This window comes from Pteronotus mesoamericanus, unplaced genomic scaffold (assembly GCF_021234165.1).
Source record: "Pteronotus mesoamericanus isolate MK-2021 breed Mesoamerican mustached bat unplaced genomic scaffold, CSHL_Meso_final scaffold_651, whole genome shotgun sequence".
Classification (NCBI taxonomy): Eukaryota; Metazoa; Chordata; class Mammalia; order Chiroptera; family Mormoopidae; genus Pteronotus; species Pteronotus mesoamericanus.
In genome coordinates, this window is record NW_026555325.1 from 31,959,910 (window position 1) to 31,982,550 (window position 22,641).

The following is a 22,641-nucleotide window of genomic DNA, read 5'->3' on the forward strand; positions in this document are numbered from 1 at the left end:
CCACCAAAATGGTCAGGTGTTGATGTGTGTGGTGGTAGCACTAATTGAGATAGGGCAGATGAAGTGTTAAGTATTGACCATGTTAAATTTGAATATCCATTTGGATATCCTGTAGGTCTGGATTTTAAGAAAGAGGACAATGCTAGCGATAGAGATTTGGAAATCATCAGCAAAGAGAGGGCAGTTTAACCCAGTAAGCACTGATAAAACTTGTCAAGGGATTGGCCCTAGGGAGGTCAAAGGACTGCAGTTGGCCTTCAACATTTCTAGTATTTAAATGGATGGGCAGAGGAAGGGGGCCAGCAAAGGGAGCTTGGGAAGAGAGCCAGAGGAGTGCAGGGTTTCAAGAAAAAGGGAAATAGAAAGTGAACAGTGAATGATAAAGGGACACTTCCTGGTGCTTACTATTTGAAGAAACTTGACTGGGAAAGCAAAGAACACTAGGTGTGTGAGGACTACCACAGGATCAAAATGAAGCTTTTTCAGAAATAAGAGATATTTGCACAGGATTAAAGGCTTTTAAAATGTTTTCTGTGCAGGCTTTATAGGACAGTTAACTCTTGTCTGCATGACTGAATCAATACCAAATATCCAAAAAGAAAATCCTGCAGTTGTAAAGAAAGGGCTGCTACCATTGTCATTTTATGGTCCACAGTTTGACCATCCCCGATTCTAGAGGAAGTGAAGAGGACTCTGAAGAAATATAACCTCTCCCTCCTCTTCCCCACTTTCGGCTCATGGCCAGAGCCAGTGTAGTTATATGTTCAGATTCCTGTGACCTCATCTACTCCCCCGAACCAGATGAGCCTGTGTGGGCAGTCGGAAGGCCAGAGGGCGAAATGGTGGCTAGAGAAAAGGGCCGGTATTCAGGTCACGTTGCAGTGTGCCAGAGGGCACCGGAGCTGGCCGACAATACTCAGAGGTGAAACCACCCCAACACCCATCTGTAGAGACTCACTCATTTTCTCTTGCTGGAAGGTAGAAATCTGGCTGCCACATTTATTCATTGATAAGAAAAGATAAAGATGGACTTAGGAGGTTAGACATCTTAAGAAACCTATAAGGAATTTATCATGGAATTAAGACTTCTAGCTGATTTCTTCCATGAGCAATGAAAGTTAACAAAAACTGGCTGAGAATTCAGAGAATAGGAAAGTGGTGCTGTTACAAGGGTTGAGTAAAGTGATTTTTGGATGGGCAGGAAAGAGGAGTGAGTAGAATCTCCTCCTAGTGTGGAAGTGGCTAGAAGAGTGTGTGTAGCAGGGTAAATGCCAGGTGTCGAGAGACCGGAAGTGGCAGGCTGGGGAGAGTTTCACAGTGTGTGGCCCTTGGCGTGTATCGGAACCGGGAAGGAGTATCTGAAGGCAGAGTGCCAGGCGAAAACTTTGACAGCCAGTGTGTGATAAAGAACTATATAGGACCGGTGAGAACTGGCATTTATATTTTCTTTTAAGTAAACTTGAGTGATTTTTTTTTTCTCTTTTTTTTTTTGGAAGGTCCAGCTGTCCTCAGTGAACCCCCCGTCTTTGTCACCACCAGGAACTGCAGAGATTGAACAGGGTCTGTCTGGGCTTTCTATTAGCTCGACTCCACCAGCTGTCAGTAATGTACTCAGTACAGGTATACAGAAAAATGTATTCTGTTTTTCAGGTCTACTTTGTTTTACATGATACTCTTTTCTGTCTTAAGCTAACCGTTTAACCATCAGTGCCGGTGCACTTTGAAAACTGTCAGCAACGCCCTGCATCGACAGGCCTACATGTGAGAGATCGTACTAAGTCGCCATGCACTTTACAGACAGGGCAAGCATTTCAGCCTGTTCTTGACATAATTCAGACTTTGGGCTTCTCTTAATATTGTATAAGGTGTAGAGTCAGGACTCTACCTTTAAATTCTGTTTAATGGCTCTGTTTATTCAACAAACGTTTGCCTATCTCCTAGGCGGTAGACGCTGGGGGCACAAAAGCGAGCAGGATACCCTTCGTTTCCTAGGGGCTCAGTCTCGTTCAGAAAACACGCGCCTGTCTACTTTCCTTACCCCTGGTCTACCTGATGCATAGAAGTCCCTGTTTGTTTCCATTTTTTTTAACAGCTTTATCAAGATATAATTCACCTATCATCCATTTCACTCATTTGAAGTATACAAGTCAGTGCGGGTTTTTTAGTATATTTGCAGAGTTTAGAACATTTTACTACCCCAGAAGAAACCCGGTACCCACTGTCAGTCACTCTGTATTCTTTACCGAACCCCCCAGGCCTAGGCAATTACTAGTCTACTTTCTATGGACCTGCCTAATTTGGCGTGTCATATAATATGTGCAGTATTCCGTGACTGGCTTCTTTCACTTTGAATAATGTTTTTAAGGTTCATTCATGTCATAACCTAACATATATTAATACTTCATTCCTTTTTATGGCTAAATATTGTTCCATTGGATGGATATTCCACATTTTGTTTATCTGTTCATCAGTTGAAGTGCACTTACTTGTTGGCTATTATTAATAATGCTGCTATGAACATTGGTGTTCAAGTTTTTTTTACATCAACATGTGACCATTTATCTTGATTATATGCCTAGGCATGGAATTGTTTCATACATGATGTAACTCTTAACTTGGTGTGTTTGTAGAGTTTATTTTTCTCTTTCCTTTTTTTAAATCTTTCATTTTTCTGGTTTTCTTTCTTCGTGATACCAAGAGTATATTATGTACTCAAATTTTAAGTGAATTAAATACTGACATTGTTTAGTTTCATTTCATTAATACCTTTCATTCTTCAACTTTTTTTAATATTTGTATTCAAAATTTGCTTATATGCCACTTTGTTCTGGCATGGACTTAAAACAGCCCACCAAGCCCTGACCAGTGTGGCTTAGTTGGTTGGGCATAGTCCCGCAAAGCAAAAAGTCACTGGTTCGATTCCCAGTCAGAGCACATGCCTACGTGGTATGTTCAGTGCCTAGTTAGGGCGTGTACGAGAGGCAACCAATGGATGTTTTCCTCCCTATCTTTCTCCCTCCCTTACCCTCTCTCATAAGTAAATAAAGATAAATAAAAATTTTAAAAGCAGCCCACCAACATATACTTAAGGTCAACAGTATGATCTCTGGAGTTGGTCCCCTAAGTTAAAATTCCAGCTTTTAGAGGAATTTTTGTTTTATTTTCCAAATACGTATTTTTCTAGATGAAATTTTACATTTTAATTTTTTGTAATTAAAAATTTTAGACATATTCGAAAGTAGATAAAATAGTATAATGAACCCCTACTATCCAGCTTCATTGATTATCAATATGGTGACCTATCTCCCCACTCCCTGCTCTTTGTTAAATGTTGCTCCAGTTTTATCGAGGTATAATGTGCATACCATAAAATTAACTCACTGCGGATCCAATTCAGTGCTTCCAGTAAATTTATGGAGTTGTGCAGTCATCACCACAATTCAGTTTCAGAACATTTCCTAGGTCATATTAAATATTAATGTAATCAATATCAAGCCTTAGGTACAGTTAAAAAGGACTTTAAAGTGTGTTTCATTCAAGCAATGTTTTACGATATTATGACTTTTTTTCTGATATCCCATCAAATGCTCCTATAGTTTATTCCTGAATAGACTTAGTAAAGGTGGGTTGGGATACTTCCCAAGGCAGCAGCTATATCTGTGTCTGAATAACTCATACCTGCTTTAGAGTATGTGTTCCAGTGCCTCAGGAGCGCTCTTCTGATTTTAAGGGACAGCTAACACATCTCTCCAAATCCCAGTTTTGTTTTTTTGACATTTTTAAATCTCCCCTTATTGCATTATAGTTGCACTTGTATTGTCTTATAAACACATGCACTGACATCCTTGGCCTTATTATTACACTACAGAGAAATGGCTTCTTAAATATTAAAAGAAAGACACAAATTTAAATAAAGCAGTAATTGCTCAAAAGAGTCTGAAAGATATCATTTTCATTTTGAGTAATTCAATTTAAAAATTCTCAAATGTTCTAGCATCGTAATATGTGAAAAACTACTTTTTGTCAGGCATTTATTGTTCTCTTTGATTTTAATTATATTGCTGCAAAGTAGCCCAAACGGTAACTGTAGAAATATAGAAGTACATGGTTTTTAAAAATAACCTCTTTATGGATTGATTTTTTTTTTTTTTTAAGATTTTGTTTCTTTATTTTTAGAGAGAGGGAAAGGGAAGAAGGGGGAAAAACATCAATATATAAGAGATATACTGATTGGTTGCCTCTCGCACACTCCCAACTGGGGACCTGGCCCACATCCCAGGCATGTGCCCTGACTGGGAATCAAACTTGTGACCTTTTGGTTTGCAGGCTAGCACTCAATCCACTGAGCCACACCAGCCAGGGCAGGATTGATAATTTTTAGATTATGAGAATTTTAGAAAATGAATGTATCATTTTGAAATGACATTAATCAATGTGGCCTTTTTAGTACACCCCCCCTGCGCGCGCACACACACACACCCACCCACCCACCCCATTCCTGAGCCCTCTCTTTGCTCAGTTTCTCTGCAGAGAACTTAATACCATTTTACGTACTATGTATATTACTTGTTTGATATTTGTCTCCCTTCCTTCTCCTGCCCTTCATTAGAATGTTCATTAGACTTTCCTGAAGGTACTGACTCCTATTTTCTTTATGCTATAAAGTACCTTAGGGTCTAGAACAATGTCTAACATATAATAGGTGCCCCCCAAAAAACTTGAGTCAATGAGCACACCAAAGCCAACCGCTTTGAGAATCTGGTAAAAGCAAGGAACCCTCTTCTACTTTTGCATGCCTCCAATTTCTGCAGGAAAGTAAATACACTAATAAATAAATACCTGAAGATGGTTGCTTCAAACTTTGGGGCACAGTTTATTCCTGCTACTACTGTATTGAAGTAGATCTCTGTAAGACAAAATCTAGAATCAGTGTGCAGCATTACTCTTGTGTTGACATCAGCAAAACCTCCCTAAGAGTAGGCGATGAGCATGAGGAGAAATTATCTATTAGGCATTATTGTCACAGTTATTTCTATAAGAAGAACATAACCTCCTCAAGCTAACATCAGTGAAAGTGGGAATGTACTGGACTTCAAAGAAGTGTCACAGAACCAACGGTGAGAAGGCAGTGGAGACTCAGGAAGCCAGGTCATTCCCTCCGCCTCTGGAGCTCCGTGCTCTTCTGCCTCTCTGGCCCTGTGCGTGGCTCTCCTCTGGGGGCATTCGCTGGGTCACAGGGCCCGCCCCTCCCGCCCCCCCAACAGCCCTAGGTCCCCGTGGTTTCTTATTTCCAGAGACCAGCAGAGATTGGCTAGAATCCTTTTTATTTCCCTTTCCATTACTCTCTTTTTTTAATTTTATTTATTTATTTATTTAAAATTGTAGAATATTTGTGTTCTGTTTCCAAATTTTTAGAAACCATTTTCTAACCTAACCTTGTTTAGGTTAAGTATAAACCTCTCATGCAGTGAGTCTAGCTGGGACGGCTTTGAGAGCCCCGCACCCGCTGGGCCTGGGCTCCATCAGCAGCCTCTGCCAGGGGCCGTGGGCAGCGTGGGTAACCGGCTGTGACGCGCCATGCGGCGGCCAGAGACCAGCCAAGTGGAGTCTCACTGAACGGAGACCTGGCCACTGGGGGAGAAAGGGAGACTGAACACTGTCTTAATAGAGCCTGTTTCTTCTTTGTCAACTGAATTTGTTACACATTTTTAAAATACTATGCTTTTATTTTAGGTGTACCAACAGTACCATTATTGCCAGCACAAGTAAACCAGTCCCTTGCTTCTGTGCCGTCAATGAACCCAGCTACTACATTACCCGGTAAGCAGCAGGAGACTGACGAGAGGAGTGCGTACCAATAGCATTGCTAACATTTTACATCTTAAAAAACAATGGAAAAAAATCACCTATGTGATGACTTTTTATGTCTTTTAGTCTCATTTTGCCTCTGTAACTTTGTGATGAAGGAGAGCAAGAGTCAGTAAGCTGTTAGTCACGGGCCCGTCAGCCTTGTCTCCAGCCCCCGCCCCCGCCCCCATGCAGCAGGAGGCAGGAGTAAGGAGTGTGTAAAAGTTGGGTCCTTCAGCACTTCCTTAGTTAGGGCTTTCCAGTAGTTGTTCATGTGAATACACATTATACACTAGAAGAGAGCACTTCTTATTAGGGTCTTTAGTAGCTCAAATGTTAGATTTTGGTTTATTTCTCGTACTGTCCCCAGTGAAGACCACGTTCCTTTATGCTGTAAATAACAATCAAATATTATTTCAGTGATCAAATGTATTTGCATTGTGAGAGCCTTTAATTGTATGGCTAAGATGTTAACACAGACATATTAAGCCATTATTAATCAATTAAGCAAGTGTGTACTCACACAAAGAATGATAAAGCAAGTGTGATGAAATACTAACATTTGAAGAATTTGAGTGAAAATGTATATATGGGAATTCTTGACATCAACTGATTTTCATAACTCTTAAGTCTGAAATTATTTCAGAATTTTAAAAGGGTGGGGGAGTGGTGTGGAAAAGCCAGAGAGTAAACTCAACCAACAAAGAAAATTTCAATTCCATTTACTACCATACTTGCTGGGGTAGATCAGTCCTTTCTTCAGACACTTGGGCCTCATTCATCATTCTTGCTCTGGGGTTAAGTATTCCTATGTGTTGTAACCCTTACTCACTTAGCCATCTAGTCACTTAGGTGTAGAAAGACATTTTGCTTCAGTGAGATTTTGTTGTTAATGTTGTTATAATATAAAGCTACTACATAGCAAATTGGACTTCTAGTTTTCTCACTTTGAAGTAAGTAGTACTTTCTTCCACACTATAAGCATCGAATGTTTTCCCCAGGGCAACTGGTTTACTTTTTGTTCTCACCTTCTCTTTAGGTCTGATGCCTTTGCCAGCAGGACTGCCTAACCTGCCCACCCTCCCCAACCTCAACCTCCCCACACCGCACGTCCTGCCCAGCGTCAGCCTCCCAGAGCTCGTGAACCCAGGTATGTTGCCCATCTCGCCTCCCTAGGACTTTGTCTAATAAAAGCTGTATCCAGGAAAGCCAGTCCTTCATTTCAGTCTTTCTGGAAAAGGCAGATAAGTTTAATAAACTTCAGCTGTTTCAAATCAGTATTAAACTATTTTATTTAAAAAGCTTTAAAAATAAGAGGAAGAAGTGTACATTTGTGATTCTCCTCTGCCTGGCTGCCTCTCCTCCCCGTCTCCTCTCCCTGCACCGTGACGGCTCAAGCCCCATAAAGGCCACTTGTAGAGACAAAGAACAGGTGTGCGGGGGTCAGTGCACGTCCTGGGATTCCCCTTGTGTTTTGGGCACTGCCCCCCATGGTGCCTGTCTTGTGTAGTAGCCCAGGCCCAGCAACACGCTGTGACACGCTCACCCTTGCTTAGCTGGCTGGGCTCGTTATTTAACATATACTTGTTACTTAATAAGTATTCTCCATTATTAACATGTTTTTATAATAAAAACTGGGAGAGTTCAGCTGCAAGTAGTTAGCAGATACTCAAAGTGCTTACGCTCAGATTTTATGCATTGATGACAGCAAAGCAGCAGAGTATCCCTCAAATTTGCTCTCCCAGTTAATGATCACCCAGGTTACCTTTGACTTTGAGATGGCCGCATGTCGGGGCTGACTCTTAATTCCTGTAAACCCTAATGCTTATTGTCTTGTCTTTTCTTTTGTTCCCTATATTCTTGGTTTTTTCCTCTGCTGTTTCCCCAAATTGGCAGACCAACTCTTAAGAGCATGGAGAGTTTGACCAGCCCTGTGGTTGCCCAAACCTGTTGTAAAAGCTGCCCTTCCTTTATCTCTTAAAGAAGTAAAACTCTTGTCCTGACTAGTGTGGTTTAGTTGGTCGGGCGTTGTTCTGCAAAGCAAAAGGCCATGGTTCAATTCCCAGTCAGGGCATGTGCCTGGGTTGCACGTTCGGTCCCCAGCAGGGGCCAGTGCTAGAGGCAGCCAATTAATGTTTCTCTCACACATTGAGGTTTCTCTCCCTTACTTCCTTCCTCCCTCCCTCCCTCTTTTTATAAATAAATAAAATGAGTAAGTAAATAAGTGAAATCTTTCAAAAAAAGAAGTAAATTTCTTTTCCTTTATTGTGCATTTTGAAATTATCACAGTAAATCCACCAAGGACAAGTAGTTGTCCTCAGTCTTGGGGCGTGAGCAGAGGGTGGGTACCAACGGTGAGGCTAGTGCAGGGGCCCCGTGGCAGAGCCAGCATGGCCTTCCCTGGGGGCTGGCTCCGTGTCTCTTATGCCTGCTGTCCGTGAAGGGCAGCTCTGACGCAGCCTGGAGCTGTCCTGGGCGCACCGGCTTCTCCTGTCTAACACTCAGTGTAGCTGCATTGCCTGTTGGATGGGCTGCTGTCTGTCCCCACTGTGAGAATCGCTTCTTCCCTCCTGGGCGAGCTGGCCTTACAGTGAGAACAGGGTGGGCAAAGAAGTAGGTTTACAGTTGTGACTATGTGAAACGCAGTTTATTCTTGTATTATTTATTGTATTATTTTCCATATGAACAACTGTAAACCTGCTTTTGCCTCACCCTATGTTTAACTCTGTCCTGGCCCCCAGTTGAGGATGAGCTGAGGTTGTGATTTGTATGTCTCGCCTCTGCTTCAATTTCCTTGATGAAATGCAAATAAAAATAGTCATGCGGTGATGACTGCTGCCCTCTCAGTGCTGTGTGGCTGTGTGATCTGTGCCATTTTTGCCCTAGGTTTGCCGCCACTGACTTCCTTGTCTTCCCGAAACTTCCCTGGCATTGCAGCTCTTCCCATGCCGTCCGAGTTCCTCCCGTCATTCCCTTTGGTTCCAGAGGTCTCTTCCACAGCAGCTTCAGGGGAGCTGCTGTCCTCCCTGCCACCCACCAGCAGCCCACCCTCCGACCCTGTCACGACCACTGCGAGGGCAGACGCTGCCTCAGCACTCACTCTGGATGTGACGCTTCCAACTTCCAAGGCACCCGTCACTGTGGAGGACAGAGTCAGCGAATCCACCCCAGCCAGCGAGAAGCCTGCTTCTGCGGTAACGGATGCAAATGCCTCTGAGTCCCCTTAACTTGGAACCACCCCCGGAGTCGGCGTGGCGTCCCTATTTAACCATGGAAGCGAGTCTGGGAACGCAAACTATCATTAATTTCATACTAGTTTGTACCGTATCTGTAGGCGTCCTGTAAATAATTCTAAGGGGAAAACAAGTAAGAGGAGCTGGGATTGTACCCTGCTGAGTCAGGGTGGGTTCATGGGCTGGGGAGGGAAATGTCTGAAAGTGCTTTTATTTTAAAACAACCAAAAAGAATTGCAAGGGTGGCTTGCTGCCAGGTTTCCACTGCCATTCTTGGGGGTGTGCATCTTGAGAAAGGTGGTGACAGGGTGTCTCCTAGTGTCCCTGTCCCTCTGCTGCTTCTCTGTAAGAAAATGAAATATTTTCTGCCTAGTACTCACATGGAACATTTCTTGTATTTTGTAAATCGTTTGCGAGAATGCAGACCAGCTCACTAAACCGTGAAAGGAAGATATTTTACTTTTTGTCTCCGTGAGTCATATCTCTATTAAGGTTTACACAAAAATTCCAACTAAAGATGTTTGTTAAAGTTACACAGCGTGCACTATTAACTGAACATCTTTTTATTCAGCCTATACACAGATCCTTGTTTTGAGCTCTCAGAATTACTCAGACAACATTTTGTAACTGCTGCTGTCGCTTTGTACATCCACCATAAAATGGCATTTAAAAAGAAAGAGAGGAGGGGTTGCACAGTTTTAAACCAAAAGGTGGCACTTTGTGGCTACTTAAAATTACAGCTATACTGGGAAAGCATAGACACAGCAATAAATTACAGCAATGTGACTTCCCTTCTTGTGGTTTGTTTAAATTGCAACCCCTGACGGCCGCACGGGCACTTGTTACCCTCCGGTGTGGCGCGCATCTTCAGTGTCATTTTCATGTGGTAATGTTTGCTTTCTCCTAAGTTTTCTAAAAGATAAGTGGAATTGATTTATGGAATGAAATTAAATGTGTATTATATCTCTTTTTTAAATGAGACGAAAGTAGTTCATTGGTTATTGGCCTGATACTAGCATGAGCGAGGCTAAGAGAGCCGCACCTATGGCTGCGACCACTCGGCTGGAAGCCGGAGTTACCAGCTGCAGCCCAGAGCCTCCGCCAGGAGGCTCAGCGCAAGCCAGTTTCTAGAATGTGTCCATTTCTGGATCCGGGTTCATATTTTAAATGGTCAGCGACTCTAGCTCTAATCATAGCATCTTCTGTTTACATTATAAGTATTTCTAGAATAGGACTCCCATTTAATCGGTTTTCTGGGTTTTTTTTAAAGCTTATAACATGTAGAGAAAATATTCACAGGTACATTAAATGTTAACATTTTTTACTTTCCAGGACAGGAAAAATTGATTACGTTATTCCTTTCTAAAGCATGCTCATATTAAATGTGTGCATGTGTGTGTGTATATGTATGTATATATGTGATTACCTTACTGGAAAGCAAGTAATTTTTAAGATTTACAAAATGATCTTTTTAAATCATCAGTGCAGTGATTCTTAACTCTTACAAGAGCGCCATTCTCATTTGAGAATGAGGGCAGGCCTGGGCCGGCTATGGGGAAACGTCCGAAAGCATTTGCACGACCCAGGCTCTGGGGAGGGGGCTTCTTAGCGCTCACTTGGAAGACAGGCACAGACTTGGGATTGGCTCGTTGAATCGTCACTTATTTTAGATGTTCTCTGCTTCTTTCAGAAAAACCGGTTTCAGTGTGTATAGACATAAGTAGATTCTGTACCAGGGGCTAGAAATGTGATGTAAAAAGTAGTTTCCCTACCAAGAAACCACTCACTGTGGCCTTGTAGGGGGACAGCGTGGGGGTCAGTCCGCGGGCACTCCAGGGCCAGCCCCCAAGGCGAGGGTCACATACAGGCAACGTTACCCTTGACCCCCTGCATCACTGCATCACTCCACTTTGGCTCAGGGTCACACAAGAGAGGCATGAGGCAGTGACGGGGGAGGTCATGAATTTGGAATAGGCTGCTATTGCAGCAATTCTCAAAATAGTGGCTTAAACAGAACGCTTGTCTTTTCCCCTGGGCTCAGCCTCTGGAGATGGTCCTGCTGGGAGGCCTGGCCACTGCAACAGCGGAGGCCTCGGCGCTCAGCCTGTGGTTCCCTGGCCTGCTTTCTATTTCCAGGGCTATCACGTGCACCCAGGTGGCAGCTGGAGCCCTAGCCATGCCCTTCTCATTCCAGCCTGGAGGAGAGACAGTTATGTCCCCCTTCCTGTGGGGACAGAATTCAGAAAAGTGTATGTGGTACTCCGGCTTAGGACCTTCTGGCCAGTGTGGAGTCCCAAGGCCTCTTTTAGCTGAAAAAGACACCGAGAAAAGAAGTCTTTATCCCGCTGCGTGCCGACCATTGCCGAGGAGGAAGAAGAGGAGCTACTGTGACCTAATGTGCCCTAAGGGCCTGGCCAGGGAGTTGGGGCTTTGTCTTAAAAAAGGGAGCCACTGGAAGCGGATTTCCGTGGGGCCCAGGCTCGGCTCCGCATGCGAGGAAGCCTCTCTGACCCTGAGTGTCCCGGAGGGGGCAGCAGGCCCTCCAGGGCCGCCAGCCCTGGAGTGAGCCAAAAGGAGGGGAGGGAAGAGCGCCAGGCCAGATGAAGGACTCCAGGGAAATGGCCACTGCCCCCAAGGGTCGTTTTGGTAGCTAAGACAGCCTGGGATGACAGCTTTACCTTTCCCCTTTGATTTTTGTTCCTGTTTTGACCTCTGAACAGCCTGGTTTTAGCTCATTTCCTGAAAACTGAAAAAGTGAAGTGAAAAAGACCCTCCTCATTTGTGAGACACCAACTAATGTTCAAGAATGACTCTTCCTTGGCCTAAAGGTAAAGGTCTCCCCTTTAATTATCTGACCACCCAGCAAGCCTTTCAACCCTGGCTGCAAATGTGAATCACCTCAATTAGCATGTGGATCGCTGGGCCCTTGGAGTTTTGAAAAGCTGCCCAGGGGATGAGAGCCACTAAACTGGGACATTTCTCTCCCTCATTGAACCCGTCCCCTCCCAGGCTAAGGTCAGCAGCAGGCTCAGCACCTCCTCCTAGGTGATAATTGAGTCAGGCTGCTCCACTACGTGAGGAGATAATAAGGCAACAGAACAGTCATTGTCCAGTAAGACACTTCACCACTTAGCAAAGTGCACACATTAGAAGAGTGAGCCTTTTATCGCTGGTTCTTTTGATATTTCATCTAGGAAGAACAATTTCTAGTATTGCTAACCAACTTATTCCTTTATAGACCTCCGGACCACTCCCAGGCTGGCCTCGCCTTGGAAGTTGGGGGAAACAGAATGTGCTTGCAAGGGTGCGGCCAGTGGCAGGCATGCTACCAGCTGCGGGCGGCCAGGACAGAGCTTACCTCTGTTAGAGGGCAGCTGACACCCTGTCTGGTGTGGCTCAGTGGGTTGATCGCTGGCCTGTGAACCGAAAGGCCACCAGTTCAATCCCTGGTCAGGGCACATGCCTGGGTTGCGGGTCCAGTCCCTGGTCGGGGCATGAGAGAAAGGCAACCAATTAATGTTTCTCTTTCACATTGATGATTCTCTCCCTCTCTTTCTCTCTTCCCGTCTCTCTAAAAATAAATCAATTAAAAAATAAAAGAGAAAAAGTCCCAGTGGCAACACTGGGCCTTCAGTTCCACAAGGAAACAGGTGCCCCCTTGAACCTGCACCTTCCAATCTGCCACACTGGCTTCTGCCTCCTGCCTGACCCACGGGCATCTCAGTCTGCAGTGTCTGGGGTATAATCCTGGTAGGGTTGGGTGGGAAACGGGGGCTTCAAAAAGTTGGAGCATCCAGAGCCTAGGGAATCCAGGATCAGAAAACAAGATCATTCCTGGACTTCCTTATTTTAGATCATGAATCATGGTAAGATGGGCTCTAAAGAGCAAGAGAATTTGAAGCAGTCACTTAGCTATAAAGCTGGGCGTGGGGGCAGGAATAGTTCCCTGGACAATGACTGGGTCAGTGGCAGGAACTTGGGTTTTGCCAACCTCTTCCTAAAGCCAGTTCTGAGGCCCCAAGCCCATTACTTACTTAGCTTAACAACCAACTCTGTTGGAGTGTATCAGTTCCCGTTTCTAGGCATCAAGGAGTAGGTACTAAGAGGTCCTGAATACCTGAATGGCTTTCTCTCTACTCACTACAGCCTCAACGTCCTTGTAGAGGGAAGCGGTCACCTTTGCTAAGCTTGGGCCAGGCTGGCCTGGTCTGACACTGGAACTAATAAGTCAGCCTGAGGTTGCAGGGAAGCATCTCCCACAAACACTGGAATTATAGTGGTTGGGATGAGGCTATGGAACTTCTCATTTCTTCTCAAACACATTGGTGTATTGCCAGAATTTTAAAAAACAGATTTGAATTAGTTTTTAGTCAACAAAAGCAGTAAGGTTATTTCCATGCAGAGAAGTGGGATACCTACAGAGAGCCAGGACTGCCTCATGGGCGGTGGGGAGCGGATCCTGGATCCTGGCGCTGGTAACGTCCAGCAGCGTTTAAAAAGAGCACGTGACTAGTCACATGCAGAGGGAGCTCTCTGCTAAATAATCCCTAACAATGGTCCTAGATTAGGATTATCACTGATGCTTGCCTTACTAAACTGCAGATCACAACACAGTGTTGGTCTGTGTGTATTTATAAATCACTTTGGCCAGAAATGTCACTGTGTGGTTCAGACATCTATGGTGAGTGGAAAGAGACCCAGGGACAGGGTGGCAAGACTACGTTGACTCTAGACATTGTTTTGGCATTCAGATCTCCAAAAATAATGTTGGGTACACGAAGCATACACAGTTCTAACATTTCATTTTAAGATCAGCAGCCGAACCGGTGTGCTTTTGGGTAAGGGGGAACAACATGAATGTGAGAGCAAACTCCATCTGTCTTGTTAGGGAGCTGAATAAAAAGCAAGAAACAGGCTCCTGCTGTATTGAGTCCAGAAACTGGGAGCTCATTCCGATCTTAATACACAACGCGTTTACCCACCTTGGCCTCTGCCAAGTTTTGTTTTTCTCTTCTTGAAATTATCGGAAATGAAAAGGGTATATAACCTTAGAGACAGTGAAATACATTTTTTCCAAATTCAGATCTATATTAGGCAAACAGTATAACCTGAAGGAGGAAAAAAAACCCAGTGGGTTTTTCGTTCCCCTGGTGTTGCTGTGCTCCAGGACGGGACAGGTGAGGACCTACTGTGGGTGGAATATGGAAGGAGAGCAGTGGGGGAGGGGCGCCTGGGCAGGCACCGGTTCTAGACCGGATGCCATGACCTCCCGTTGCTGAATGTGGTGTACGGAGGAAAATTCTGCTAATTTCAGTACCGACGTATATACCTTAATATGGATTAAAAACAAAAACAGGTGCTTCGGATAAGGCTATCTTTAGAAATAAACTTCAGTGAGAAAACAGGAATCAATTTAAAGGTGACAGCAGGTGCCAAGCACCAAGCTGGGCGAGTTTTCCTGTTCTCCCCGGCCATCCCAGCATGTGTTACTGATATCTTCACTTAGCAGATAAGAAACCCCCTCCAGTTCCCACAGCAGGAAAGCACTGGACCAGGAGCGGACTCCAGGTAGGTCTGTCCGGCCCCAAGCCTCAGTTCCGTCCCTACACGGTGGGCGTCCGCAGTGCCCAACATCGACTTTCCCCCAGAAACTCCTGTTCTCCCCGCGGCCCACGTGCGCAGGGAAATGAGCCCGGCGGGGGCCGCAGTGCGCGCCGCGGCCACCAGGTGGCATCCCGAGCCCGGGAAAGCCGCGCCCCGTCGGAGGCCGCGGGGTCTCCGTGCCGGCCTTGCAGGGCCCCTGGGCGGAGCTGGGGCGTCGCGGGAGCAGCCCTAAGGGTGGGGGCGCTTTCTGTTTTTTTGGAAAAGGTCTCTGGGGGTTAGTCTCCTGCTTCCCTTCCACTGCACCTGTACCTGGGTGGGGGCTGCAGAAAGCCTGGGTGCAACCACCGAAAGAATTCCCTTTTCAGCACCATTGTAAAATAAATGTATCATCAACACGAGGATTAAGATAAAGATGAAAAACCTTTCGGGTGTCTGTGAACCCCTCAGGCACTTCAAGAAACCCCAGGAATCTAAGTGCCCTGGTAAGGGAGGTAGGTGCAGGGGTCTTGCTCCCCACCATTCCCCGCCCACACCCTCCCTGCCCTTCCGCTCTGGCCCCTTAACCCCGCAGGCTTCCCCCTGAGTTTAGAGCCTGGCCTGTGATCGGCGCTACCTCCCACCGCCCAACAGCCCCTCGAGGGCAGACCAGACTCCGGGCCTGGCCCAAGGCTGGGTGCTTGCACCCCCCTCAGACCCGCAAGGCAAGTATCCCTGCTTCACAGGCAGGTCCAGTCTCGCCAAAGCGGGGCCGCTGAGTGTGGCCCCAGGTGTCCCCAGAATCCAAAGGCGTTCCACCACGCTGCTTCTAAACTAGCGGTTTAGTGGCCAGTATGACGAGTGTAAGGACAGAACAGCACGGGGCAGAACAACTCCGTCTGAGGAGGTCGGGGAGGGCTCTCGCGGGGAGGTGGTGGCAGGGCCTCGGAGCACGGACAGAGGCGCTCTCGGGCCGTCCAAGCCGAGCGGCGTTGCAGGCGGAGGGAACGGCCTCCACCGTGACGTGAAGGTGTGTAGCACAGTGTTTTCTGGCATCAGGAGTTGCTCTGGGCGCCTGGGACGTGGAAAGCGATGTGGACAAGTAGCAGTTGCCGCTGGAGGAGCGAAGGGCCGGATCCTGCGAGGCCTCGGGTGCCGGGCCCAGGAGTCTCAGACCGGACCGTCTAGGGAGTTTTGTTGTGTTTGGGGCAGAGAAGTAAAGAGCTTGCCCTTTACGAAGATCGGTCATTTGAAAATCCTTCCTTTTAGTAAACAGATAGCCTTTGGACAATGAAATAGGTGATACATAGACTTAAAAACCAGATGCAGGCGGAGCTGTTGGCGGCTGCTCTCTGACCCGGAGGGAGAGGTGTGGCATCCCTGAGGAAGGCGTCCACCGTCACCCCAGAGGGGACCGCTTGCGGGGGGGCCGGGGGGGGGACACCTTAGCATCTGATCTTATCCCGAACGAAACTTAAGCCCAGGGAAAGCGCTGTCATGCCCCAGGTCTCCTGCCTCCCAATCCACCTCAAGGCCCACCCTCAAGGCCCTGCTCTAGGCGTGGCCGGGAGTCCCTTCAATTTCTCCCATCTTCACAGTCTGCGAAGGGCCCGGAGCCAGGTGGGGTGACGCCTCTGCGTCTTCTCCAGCCGAGGCAACCCTTCCTTCCTGGCTCCTTAAAGCGACCCACAGATTAGTGCTGCTCAACCCTGGCTGCTTTTTTAAAAATGCCGACTTCTATGGAGGCAGAAAAGCAGCTTGGGAGACCTGGGAGCTTTCCCTCGATTAATAGTTTTATAGCCGAGGAGAGTGAAATTCATTAAATGGCGCTCCCTCGAGCTCACGGCTGGGGGCGGAGCTGGGCCTGGCACGTGGAACTAGGCACCGCTCCTCGTTTTTTCAGCGTGGCCGCACCCTGTGCCACGTGGGGACGGGGTGGGTGGAGCAGCTCATCGCGGGGAGCCGCGCGCGTTCCTGAGGCGGCCGGAGGGCGGGGAGGAGGTCACTGCCGGGCCCGTGACTTGTAGGGGACGCTCTGAACGTGAACCAGAGCTAAAAGTACCCTCATTTCATCAGGTTTGAACATGCCACTGTTTTTGTTTTTCAACAAGAAGACAGGGCAGGCATCAGGTCTCTTGGTGTGTGAAAAGAACCCGCCTTGAGCCAGCCTGGTCTCAGGTTGGCCATTTAATGGCCGGGCCCCGGGGACGCTCGCGCAGTTGGAGGAGGGGCCTGTGCCTGGGCTGCAGCCCCCGGGCACGGGCGTCCTCCCGCCCCCGCGGACAGGCAGAGAGAGGGGTTCGGACTCGGAGCGGATGACTCAGGTGAGAAAGGGCTACAATGGGACATTTCAGGAGGTCGCACCCACCTGTCCTCACACCTCGGTGTCAGGGCCCCTGGTTTAAGGGTGTGCCCAGAGCACGTAGCACGTGCCTCGCGCACAGCAGGCCCTGGCCCCTCTGCGGAACCACGGGCGGTCGGGAGCTGGCCTCCCCTGGCCGGGGGTCTGGCCATGAGACCCAGACAGGAGGGAGGTCATGTGGTGGGGGCTACCTTAGAGCACGAAACGCAGGGGCGTGCCTGAGGTGCCCTGGCCCTGGCCCTCAACGTCCCTCTCCAGCCCGGCGACCCTCCTCGGGCAAAGAGCATATCCCCCGCGCCGGCGGGGGCGAGAGCTGTCTGGGGGCCCCAGAGTGGAGTCTCCAGCAGGTGTGCGGAACGCGACCTGGGGCGGCTAAAGGGCAAGGGCTGCTCGCACCTGTTGCTCTGCCTCCGGCGCCCAAGTCAAAGGCTTTGTATCCTCTCATTCCCCACCTAAGGGGGGCGGGGCGGGGAGTGAAAAACAATGGGTTTTGTTACCTACTGGGTTGGTTTTTGGTTTTCGGATTTAGGGGCTTCCTCTCTTGCTCAAGAGTAAACAATTAGTACAATAAGTTATGGGCAGTAATTGAATCTAAAGAGAGTCTCTAGCCTTGGCTGGTTGGTTCAGTGGATTTGGATTGTGCACCGGCCTGAGAACCTGAAGGTCGCCAGTTTGATTCCCAGGGAGCGCACATGCCTAGGTTGTAGGCCAGGTTCCTGTTGGGGGTCGTGAGAAAGGCAACCGATTCAGGTATCTCGTGCTCATTGCTGTTTCTCTTCTTTTTCTCCCTTCCCTCCCTTCTCTCTAAAAGTAAAAAAATAAATCTTTTTTAAAGAAGAATTTTAAAAAATTAATAAAGGAGTCTATTTGATTGGTTTTTGCTTTCAAAAGATGCTGTTCAAAGATTTATTCTTTTACCTACAACAAATAGGGACAATTAAAAGTTCTCAACGCTGAGAAAAAAATATAGTATTTAAAATATCTGAGCATGTCACAAACTAGCAGCTCTCTGCTTTGTTTTAGGTTAGGAAAATAGCCCTAAGCTCAGCTGGTTGGAGCATCGCCCTGTTCACCAAAAAGTTGTGGATGCTGATTCCTGGTCAGGGCACATACCTAGGCCGTGGGTTTGGTCCCAAATGGGAGGCAACCAGTCAGTATTTCTCTCATCAATGTTTCTCTCACCCCTCCTGGCCAGCCCTCTCTCCTGGTCTCCTCCCTCCTTCTCTCCTTCTCTCCCTCTCTCTCTAAAATCTGTAAACATATCCTCAGGTGAGGATTTTAAAAAAAGAAGAAGAAAACAATGGTGTCCGGGGAGAACTGCATTTGATAAAACATTGGCAAAAGCATTAGAAGAATACTGTGGTTGTATCAATAATATAACCATCTAGGGATCTGAGAAGTTCATACATGTAATAAAAATGGAACCAAGTATTTGAGAACCTTGTTAGAGAATTACCAAGGAAGGATATTTAGCTTAAGCGATTTCTTATTTCTCAGGGCTAGCTTACATTTGTTCTAAAGTTTCTCGTTTGAAGAGTCAAGGAGAATGAACAGGATTTGAGTGTATCTATGAGTTTTTTTCAGATTAGAATTCCCTAAGTACCTGGGCTATTGCCAGCTATTATTACCAATATTCTCAATGTGCCTAGGGCATACGTTTGCACTTCCAATAATTTGGGGGATATGACTGTGTCATATTATTTCATCTTCAAAGTGAGGAGTTTCTACAGTAAAATGATTTTAGTTAGTTTTGCTTGAGTAGCATAGACCTTTGACATTTTGTAAGTGGCTCTTTTTGGTTTTTTGGTAGCACATATCACATTATTGTCTTACCACAGTGTAATTCCACATTCTGTCTCCCTGTTGGCCTCTATGCCCAACAGGGACACTTCCTGCTTTCTTCTTTCTCTGTAGAGCCTCAAAAAGTGTCGGCCATAGCATATATGCTCTGTAAATTCTTGCTGGATGAATAAAAGGACCATTGAGGAATTTTTAGACTAGACAAGGTGACCCATTTTACAGCATTCCTGACTGCACTATTTATGTAAACTCTCAAAGAGCATTTGTAAAGGATGGAACTGTTAATTATCAGCCTGTAGATTTTAAATATGTTTTCCCATTTTAAAAATCCTTCATGATTTACTTGAATCTATTCATAACTATTGGATTGGCCAGAAAGTGTTATATTTTTTCCATAAAATAAAAGACACATTTTTCATTTCCCCAATAACTTCATTGATTTGGATATTTTCAGTTGGTCAGCTACCTCCTGCTATTGGTTTCTAGTGGGTAGAGGCCAGGGGTGCTGCTAAAAGTCTTTGAATGCACATGTCAATAGCACCAAGAAATTTTGCAAACCCCTCTTGACACATTTGATTAGTCACAGCACCTTCTCCATACACTGCACAAATCTTTTTTTGTGTTTCAGTTCCATTTTTACCTTTCTTGAAATAATAAAGCATAATATGCAAAAAATGTTGCGTGTCTTTTTCCATCTTCAATATTAAAATGCACAGAAATTCACCAATTTTGATGTTTTTTCTTAAAGGCACATTGATATGACAGCTGTCACAATACAATCTAACAAAATTATTTTGAATGAAGTTAAAGACAACTAAGCACTACTAGAGCCAACGTACAGAAAAAACGTAATGAATTTTTGGCTAACCCAATGAAACCACTTATGTTAACTTCTTGTCTGATTTTCCCAACAACCTTTATTTTCCTTGAAGAAAATAATGTATGTATTAGACTCTTTTGTCTGTATTTGCAGATAAGTAAATTAGGGTGAAGTAATTTTTTATTGAGGTATAATTGACATATATTAGTTTCAGGTGTACAACATAATGATATATTTTTATATATTGCAAAATGATCAACACAATAAGTCTAGTTAACATTTGTCATTATGCAAATTACAAAATTTTTTTTTACAGTAATAAGAACTTTGAAGACCTATGCTCTTAGCAACTTTCAAATATAAATACAGTATTATTAACTATACTCACCATTCTGTACACTACATCCCAGGACTTACTTTAGAACTGGGTATTTGTAACTTTTGACCCCATTCACCCATTTTGCCTACTCACAACCTACTACCACCCATGCCTTGGGCAGCCACCAATGTGTTTTCTGTATCTATGAGCTCGTTTTGTTTGTTGTTGTTGTTTTAATTCCACACATAAGTGAGATCATACTGTATTTGCCTTCTGTGTGTGACATATTTCACTTAGTATATAGTCTCAAGATCCATCCCTGTTGTCACAAATGGTAAAATTTCCTACTTCTTAATGATCGAATAATATTCCACCATGTGCACGCATGTGTCCAAGGCATGTCCAGAAAGTATCCATCCATGTGCTATGAAAAATAGAGGCATTTATTGAAGAAGATACAAGACACAAGAAACATTCTGCATAGGACAATGATACTTCAGTCACCTTCAAACTGGCACCTTAGGACCTCACACAGTTCTCCCAGAGCCAGTTCCACTGTTCAAAACACTCTGCAAAATCCTTTGTTGAAATCGCCATCAGCTGCCCTGTTGTATTTTCCTGAATCTCATTGATGGTCTGAAATCTCTTTTCTTTCAAAGGTGACTTTACTTTTGGGAAAAGCCAGAAGTCACAGGGTGCCAAATCTGGGCTGTAGGGGGCTGTCACCTGGGTGGCTTGATGTTTCACCAAAAAACTCTGCACAAGATGTAATGCATGAGCAGGTACGTTGTCATGATGAAGCTGCCAATCACCAGTTGCCCATAGTTGCAGCCTTCTGAACCATCCAAATAGTTTCCATGGAGAATGTTCAAGCTTAATGCAAAATTTGATGCAGGCATCCACTGTTCACTCTGACTAGTACAGTGAAGTCATCATTGTTCACACATGCGCATTCCAGTCCACTCTCCTTGGCTGCCAGGTTACATCAATGTCACACAAACCATTCTCATTATATGAACAATGGCTGGGCTTTTTCTGGACAGACCTCATACATCACCTTTCTTTACCCATTCATCCATCAATGAACATTTAGGTTGCTTCCATGTCTTGGCTATTGTAAATAACAATGCAGTGAACATGGGGGTGCATATATCTTTTCAAGTTAATGTTTTCATTCTTTTCCGATAAACGCCAAAAAGTGTAATTCGGGATCATGTTTTAATTCTGTTTTAATTGTTTTTAATTGTTTAAGGGAACTCCATACTGTTTTCCATAGTGGCTGCGCCAATTTACATTCCCACCGAGAGTGCACAGGGTTCCCTTATCTCCACATCCTTGTCAATACTTGTTATTTCTTTTTTGATAAAAGCCGCATCTCATTTTGGTTTTGATTTGCATTTCCATGATGATTAGTGATGTTGAGCATCTTTTCATGTACCTGCTGGCTAAATGGATGTCTTCTGTGGAAAAATGTCTATTCACATCCTCTGCCCATTTTTTAACTGAATTATTTTTTACTATTGAATTGTATGTGTTCTTTAAATAGTTTGGATTTTTCACCCCTTATCAAATATATGATTTGCAGTTATTTTCTCCCATTGGAAGGTTGTCTTTTTATTTTGCTGATGGTTTCCATTGCTTCACAGCTTTTTCATCTAATGTAGTCCCACTTGTTTATTTTTGCATTTGTTGCCTTTGCTTTTGGTGTCAAATACAAAAAAATTCTCACCAAGACTGGTATCAAGAAGAAAACCATCTGTTTTCTCATAGGAGTCTAATTGTTTCAGGTTTAAAGTTCAAATCTTTCATCACTTAAATGTTTGCCTATAGTATAAACCAGTGGTCCAGTTTCATTCTTTTACATGTGGCTGCAGGTTCTTCCAACACCATGTATTGAAGATTACTATCCTTTTTCCATTGTATATTCTTGACTCTTTTGTCATATATTCACAATATATGCATGGGTTTATTTCTGGACTTTCGATCCTTTTTTAAAAAATCCTCACCCCAGGATATGTTTGTTGATTTTAGAGAGGGGGAGTGGAGAAGAGAGAGAGAGAGAGAGAGAGAGAGAGAGAGAGAGAATGAATAGTTGCCTCCTGTGTACACCCCAACTGTGCATTGAACCTGAAAGCTTTTGGTGTTGAGATGATGCTCTAACCAGCTGAGCCACCAGGTGTAGGCTGGGCCCTCTATTCTTTCCACTGATCTCTGTGTCCAGTTTTATGCCAATACCATACTGTTTTGATAACTGTAGTTTGTAATGTAGTTTGAAATAAGGAAGCATGATGCCTCCAGCTTTGTTCTTCTTTCTCAAGACTGCTTTGGCTATTCTGGCTCAATTGTAGTTCTATAAAAATTTTAGGATTTCTCTATTTCTGTGAAAAACACCATTGGAATTTTGGTAGAGACTACATAGAATCTGTAGATTGCTTTGGGTAGTACAGACATTTTAACAATATCAATTCTTCCAGTCTATGAGCATGGACTATATTTTCATATATTTGTGTCTTCTTCAATTTCTTTCATTAACATCTTTGAAGTTTTCAGTGTACAGGTCTTTCATTTCCTTGGTTAAACTTATCTCTGGGTAACTTATCCTTGTTTCTTCAACTGTAAATAGGATTTTCTTAATTTCTCTTTCTGATAGTTTGTGATTAGTGTAAAGAAGTGTAATACA

General features: G+C 44.9%; 1 protein-coding gene across 2 annotated transcripts in view; it reads left to right on the forward strand.

The window, feature by feature from the left end:
- The window catches only part of GORASP2 (golgi reassembly stacking protein 2), a 33,014-nt gene extending 22,561 nt beyond the window's left edge, over positions 1-10,453 (forward strand). For both annotated transcript variants that reach the window (XM_054562301.1, XM_054562302.1), the window contains exons 7-10: positions 1,497-1,620; positions 5,734-5,820; positions 6,887-6,997; positions 8,734-10,453. In XM_054562301.1, the coding sequence (XP_054418276.1) occupies positions 1,497-1,620; positions 5,734-5,820; positions 6,887-6,997; positions 8,734-9,074 (663 nt within the window). In that variant the 3' untranslated portion in view covers positions 9,075-10,453. The remainder of the gene's footprint in view (positions 1-1,496; positions 1,621-5,733; positions 5,821-6,886; positions 6,998-8,733) is intronic.
- The last annotated feature ends 12,188 nt before the right edge of the window (positions 10,454-22,641 follow it).